The sequence below is a fragment of the Camarhynchus parvulus genome, chromosome 1A (assembly GCF_901933205.1).
Source record: "Camarhynchus parvulus chromosome 1A, STF_HiC, whole genome shotgun sequence".
Lineage (NCBI taxonomy): Eukaryota > Metazoa > Chordata > Aves > Passeriformes > Thraupidae > Camarhynchus > Camarhynchus parvulus.
The window spans coordinates 62,366,827-62,373,550 of NC_044586.1; the positions used below are offsets into that span (position 1 = coordinate 62,366,827).

Here is a 6,724-nt window from a genome sequence, read left to right on the forward strand (position 1 = left end):
GAGGAGTTCCCTGCACAGAGCTGTGCTGGGGGTGTCACACCCGATGGCAGCCACTTGAACTCTGCATAACTGCTCCATTTCTCACTGGCAATCCTGAAGCTGCTTTCCTCCTCCTGGAGAGGAAGATGCTGCAGCCCATGGATTTGTTGTGCAGACACATCTCTGAGTGGCCTTGCCCTTCACCTTCCACTTCCAAAGCTGCTGCTGACCAAGTCTATGAGCAGAAACTGGCTCCACCTGCACATCATCAGGGAAGACAGTAAAGGTGATTGAGGTTGCTTGGAACACCTTGAAGACAGCAACCTAGCCCCTTGGGGATTGATGTTGTTGTTTATTTGTAGTTGTAGCTGTAGTTGTAATTGTAGTTGTACTTTTAAACGTAGCTTTAGTTGTAGTTGCACCTGTACTTGTAGCTGTAGTTTAGTTTTAGTTGTAGCTGTAGTTGCAGCTCTACGTATAGCTTTAGTTGTAGTTCTAAGTTTAGATTTAATTAGAGTTGTTAATTAGCAACACATCTAGAGGCCTTTTAGTGTAGACAGTTTTGCAATGTCACCCAGTTAACTTTTGTTTAGAGAATTTATCTACCCTGCTGTAGTTGCCTGTGTGCTTTTAAATAATGCCGGAATATCAACGTTTATAAAATTAATAAAAGGAGGTAAGTTTCTCAAATGGCCTGGAATGTGTCATTCTTCATATATAAACCTCTGTATCTTAGAGGACATCCTTCCTATATCCCTTTATGAAATAAAGACTTTTTGCAAACAGAGATGTTGGATATATTAAATATGTTGTCTCTTGAGCATTCCCGTAAATATACTTGAATCTTGAAGTGAAAATGGCCTGAAATTTTGTATGGTGTTGAACTATAGTGTTTCAGACCTAAGAGGTTATTGAAGACACCAAAATTTTGTAATTAAGTTATTTGGCCTTTACAGGATGGTATTAAATCTTCCTGTGCATCATCCAAGCAACCTGGATTTCTTTCAGAAACATTTCTCACTAAATCTGGAACATAGCACTAGCCTACATGACATCGTGCCCCCAAACCAGTAAGTATGAATACTAAAAATAAAAAATGTCCCCCCCCTAGTATTAAATAAAAGCCTACACTTGTATACTGAAAACATCCATGGGGCATGTCACCCACATTTATATTTCACAAGAGTTTTGCGTGAGCCTACTTGTGCCTGCTTTGTCAGGGGAAGCTCTGGGGTTCCCAGGTTCCCGAGTGATGGGTCTGCACTTGATGTCTGTTGGGGCTTTGGGTGCCCTGGGCCATGATGAGTTCCCTGAGCAAGCTGGGGAGGGCGGGCAGGGCTGGCCTGTGACGCACTCTGGGTTCTGTGACAGCACAGGGGCCGTGTCACAATGGGGGCAGCTCTGAAAGGCCCCAGCGGCTGCCGCTGCCCCAGTAGAGCCTGGGCAAGCGGTGAGTGCACAGCAGTGAGGAGACAGGGCTGGGGGAGGGCAGGGGCAGGAGGAGGGCTGGCGCAGAAGCTCCGGTACCGGGCCGTGCGTTCTGCCCCCGCACCCAGGGCCTGGCCCCGGCGGCAGCGCCTCGCTGAGGGCGCGGTGCTTGCTGGGGCAGCGGTGCAGGCCTGGCCGCCCGCCAGCTGCCATGGGCCCTCTCCTTCCTGCCGCCACATCCCTGCGGCTCCTGTGCCCCACTGTCTGTCTCCATTCCGTCCCCACTAAACACCTTCTGTGTGTCCTCCTGCAGACCATGGCTTTACTGCCATTGCTGTTCGCGCTCGTGCAAAGCCTGATCCAGTACCCCCAGCCGGCTGGGGATGGGCTGGATGAGGCCACGCACAGGCGAATGAAGGAGCATCATGAGGTGCTGGACCACCAGATGGCTCGGCTGCTGCAGGAGCTGGAGCAGCAGGACCAGGGCTGGGGAGCCATGCTCTTTGGTGCCCTGCAGCTGTGGCCATTCTGGGTCCTTGCTGGTGTCCTGCTCCTCTTGGGCCTGTGCTTTAGCTGCAGGAGAAGGAGCTGTGAGGCCAGCACCAGCGGCAAGGACCAGAGCTCCTGCAAGACCATGCGAGACGACAGAGGAAAAGAACATGAAGAAGACAGTGCTGATTCTGAGGAAGGTGGAGAAAGCACTGATGTGACTCTGGAGGCAGACGACAGTGGCAGTGGTATGGACAGAGAAGGCAGTGCTGTGGCTACAGATGAGGAAGATGATGATGATGCCATTGAAGGGAATGATGACGTGAAGGTGAAGGAAGACAGCGATGTTTACACTGACAATGGCCATGACTTAAACCTGAAGGAAGCAATGATGGGAATGTGCCAGCAGATAATACTGCTGAAGGAACTGCAGAAGAACCTGGCAATGTTGCTAGAAATGCAGAAGAACTACATGAAGAACATGAAGGCTAAGCCAAAGATGTACAGGTGGAGCAAGACAAGGACGCTGGAAAGGAAGAGGAAGAAGATGGAAATGAAGAAAAAACAGTGGTGTGAATATGAAGGTGGGCAACAACGATGATGTAAATGAAGGTAAAGACAGTGTAGATGGACAGGAAGAATACAGATGGCAGCCACCTGAACTCTGCATAACTGCTACATTTGTCACTGCTATCCAGAAGCTGCTTTCCTGCTCCTGCAGAAGGAAGATGCTGCAGCACATGGATTTGTTGTGCAGACACATCTCGGAGTGGCCTTGCCCTTCACCTTCCAGTTCCAACGCTGCTGCTGACCAAGTCTGTGAGGCAGAAACTGGCTCCGCCTGCACATCCTACCAGAAGACAGTGACGTTGAGAGAGGTTGCTGGGAAGACCTCGAAGACAGCAACCTAGACTGTCGGGGGTTAATGTAGTTGTTTAGTTTCCGTTGTAATTGTAGTTGTACTTGTAGCTGTAGGTGTAGCTTTAGTTGTATTTGTTGCCGTAGCTTTTATTAGACTTGTTCATTAGCATTCCTTCTAGAGGCCCTTTAGTGTTTACTGTTTTGAAAAGTTACCCTCAGTTTTGAGAATTTAACTACCCTACTGTAGTGACTTGACTGCTTTTCATTAATATTTGAATATCTATGTTTGAGAAGTTAATAAAAGGAGATAAGTTTCTCAAGCTGCCTGAAGTGTGTCATACTTTTTATTTAATGCTCTGTATCTTAGACAATGTCCTCCCTCTACCCCCATCTGAAATAAAGATGATGCAAACAGAGATGTTGGATATATTAACTATGCTGTCTCTTGAGCATTCTCATAGAAATGCTTGAAGCCTGAATTGAAAATGCTTTGAAGTGGGTGAAATTTTGTATGGTGTTGAACTATAGTGTTTGAGAGCTAAGAGGTTATTGAAGACACCAAAATTTTGTAACTAAATTATTCGGCCTTTTTAGGATAGGGTGATATCTTCCTGTGCATCTTCCAAGCAACCTGGATTTCTTTCAGAAAGCTTTCTCACTAAATCTGGAACAGAGCATTAGCCTACATGACATCCTGCCAGAAACCTAAAAAGCATGAATACTAAAAATAAAAAATGTCCCCCCCCCAGTATTAAATAAAAGCCTACACTTGTATACTGAAAACATCCATGGGTCATGTCACCCACATTTATATTTCACAAGAGTTTTGCGTGAGCCTCCTTGTGCCTGCTTTGTCAAGGGAAGCTCTGGGGTTCCCAGGTTCCCGAGTGATGGGTCTGCACTTGGTGTCTCTTGGGGCTTTGGGTGCCCTGGGCCATGATGAGTTCCCTGATGGAGCTGGGGAGGACGGGTGGGGCTGGCCTATGATGCGCTCTGGGTTCTGTGACAGCACAGGGGCCGTGTCACAATGGGGGCAGCTCTGAAAGGCCCCAGCGGGTGCCGCTGCCCCAGTAGAGCCTGGGCAAGCGGTGAGTGCACAGCAGTGAGGAGACAGGGCTGGGGGAGGGCAGGGGCAGGAGGAGGGCTGGGGCAGAAGCTCCGGTACCGGGCCGTGCGTTCTGCCCCTGCACCCAGGGCCTGGCCCCAGCGGCAGCGCCTCGCTGAGGGCGCGGTGCTTGCTGGGGCAGCGGTGCAGGCCTGGCCGCCCGCCAGCTGCCATGGGCCCTCTCCTTCCTGCCGCCACATCCCTGCGGCTCCTGTGCCCCACTGTCTGTCTCCATTCCGTCCCCACTGAACACCTTCTGTGTGTCCTCCTGCAGACCATGGCTTTACTGTCATTGCTGTTCATGCTCGTGCAAAGTCTGATCCAGTACCCCCAGCCGGCTGGGGATGGGCTGGATGAGGCCACGCACAGGCGAATGAAGGCGCTGTCAGGAGCTGCTGGAGCACCAGATGGCTCGGCTGCTGCAGGAGCTGGAGCAGCCCGACGAGGGCTGGGGAGCCGTGCTCTTTGGTGCCCTTCAGCAGTGGCCATTCTGGGTCCTTGCTGGAGTCCTGCTCCTCTTGGGCCTGTGCTTTAGCTGCAGGAGAAGGAGCCGTCAGGCCAGCAACAATGATGTAAACAAAGGGGCAGACAGCGTAGATGGACAGGAAGAATACACGGATGTGAAGGTGCAGCAAAGCAGCTATGCTAGTGAACAGAGAAGCAGGGATTGCACTAGGCATGAAGATAGCAGTGGTCATGGTAATGAAGCAGCGCATAGTGATTTAGCTGCAAGTGAGGATGAAAATAAGGAAGTTATAGAAGAAGATTGCAATGAGAGAAACAAGGATAAAGAACAGGGTGATGTAAATATGCAGTCAAACAAGAAGGAGGATAGAAAAGAAGGCAAACAAGGTCACGTGGCTGCCAGTGAAAAAGAAGACAGTGATGGTGGCAAGGAAGCATATGGCAGTGTGGAAGACAGAGAAAAGACCGGAGATGTTGGGAATGAGCAAGGCATCCTTTTAGTGGACCACATAGAGTGGCCGGTGGAGGACTTGGAGACAGTCTTCTCAGTGATAGCTGAGCTGATGGAGAGCTTGATGCGTGTCTTTGAGGACAGTGTGAGCCATAGCTTCTACCCAGTGCCTCAAGAAGCCATTGGGGTGGGCAGTGCCTTTGAGGGTTGGAGTCCCTGTGACTGGGATGGGGTGTACCGTGTGCTGGTCCCACTGAATCCCCCACCAGGGCATGCCTTCCACCTGGAGGTGAACAGTGCAGGGCAGGTGGCAGCAAGGACCTTCTGTGTCCATGTGGAGCTGGTGTGCACGTGCGAGAAGGAGCAGCTGGGAGAGAAGCCCTTGTGCTTCTTGCACCAGTCGCGGAAGGGGCTGCGGCGGAAGCAGAAGCGCAGCCTCCTAGAGACGCTCTGCACCGGCTCCTACTTGGACGGGGGAAAAACCTCCCACTGGTTCTGCCAATTGGTGAGAAGCTCGTGGCTGCAAGTGCCTCAGTGGCACTCATGGCGCTTGGTGTTTCAGCCCTGCAGCCGGTCCTGCCAATTGCAGCTGAGCAAAGGCAGGGAGAGCCTGACGGTGGAGATGCTCTTTGGGGTGTGCCAAGGGGACTCTGACATCTTTGTGGTCAGCCAGCCCACAGAGGCCCAGAAAGGCACCTCCAGCATCTTTGTGAGCAGCCAGCCTGTCAAGGCCAACATGATTGCAAGCACAGCGTGGCCCAGGACGTACGCTGTGGCTGAGGTGAAATTCTTCAGGCACATTGCCAGGCAGCTGCTGTGTGAGAGCTTGCACCTGAAATGCCTGCAGCTCTTCACCTGCATCCTGAGGGGCACAGGATTTTCCAGCTCTACCTGGAAGACTGTGGTCATGCACGTGCTGACCACAGTACCTCTGTCCCGGTGGAACAGGAGTGCATTTGCACGGCGGCTGTGGGACATCATGGCGTACCTGGACCACTGCCTGCAGCTGACACGCCTGGAGCACTTTGTGCTAGGCAATGAGAGGCTTCCTGCAGAGATCAGCTTGCCACTGGCAATGCGAGGGGTTGAGCTGCCCAACCTCTTTGAGCACCTGGCCCACGATCTGGCCGCCCTCAGAGAGGCAATGCAAGCTTATGGTCAGCTGCGATTTTGCCTCTGGGTGCTGCTCTCCCGCCACTGAGAGGAGTTCCCTGCACAGAGCTGTGCTGGGGGTGTCACACCCGATGGCAGCCACCTGAACTCTGCATAACTGCTCCATTTCTCACTGGCAATCCTGAAGCTGCTTTCCTGCTCCTGCGAGAGGAAGATGCTGCAGCACATGGATTCATTGTGCAAACACATCTCTAGGATGGTTTTGCCTTTCACCTTCCAATTCCAACGGTGCTGCTGACCAAGCGTGTGAGGCAGAAACTGGCTCCACCTGCACATCCTAACAGAAGACAGTGAAGCTGAAAGACGTTGCTTGGAACACTTTGAAGACAGCAATGTAGCTTGTTGGGGCTTAATGTGGTTCTTTAGTTGTAGTTTATTGTAGTGATGTAGTTTAGTAGCTGTAGCTTTAGTTGTAGTTGTAGCTGTAGTTGCAGCTGTAGGTATAGCTTTAGTTGTAATTGTAGCTTTAATTACTTTTTCATTAGCAACCCTTCTAGAGGCCCTTTAGTGTTGACAGTGTACAAAGTTACCCAGTTACTCTTAGTTTAGAGAATTTAACTACTCTAGTTACTTGTTTCCTTTTAAATAATGTTTGAATATCAACGCTTATAAAATTAATAAAATGAGATAAGTTTCTCAAATTGCCTGAAATGTGTCATTCTTTGTATTTAACCCTCTGTATCTTAGAGGATGTCCTTCCTCTACCCCTATCTGAAATAAAGACATTTTGCAGAGATGTTGGATATATTAAGTATGCTGTCTCTCAAGCATTT

At 50.5% G+C, this 6,724-nt stretch overlaps 1 protein-coding gene across 1 annotated transcript; it reads left to right on the plus strand.

The window, feature by feature from the left end:
* The first annotated feature begins 4,269 nt into the window (after window positions 1–4,269).
* On the plus strand, window positions 4,270–5,979 carry LOC115910595 (inositol 1,4,5-trisphosphate receptor-interacting protein-like 1). The gene is made up of 2 exons (XM_030960846.1): window positions 4,270–5,460; window positions 5,509–5,979. The coding sequence occupies exons 1-2, from the start codon at window positions 4,270–4,272 to the stop codon at window positions 5,977–5,979; spliced, it is 1,662 nt and encodes a 553-aa protein (XP_030816706.1).
* Window positions 5,980–6,724: the final 745 nt, after the last annotated feature.

Coding starts and splice junctions, on each gene's coding strand:
- LOC115910595 (XM_030960846.1), top strand. CDS start 4,270: ATGGCTCGGCTGCTGCAGGAGCTGGAGCAGCCCGACGAGGGCTGGGGA. Junction 5,461..5,508: donor TGGTCAGCCAGCCCACAGAG/GCCCAGAAAGGC, acceptor CAGCCTGTCAAG/GCCAACATGATTGCAAGCAC.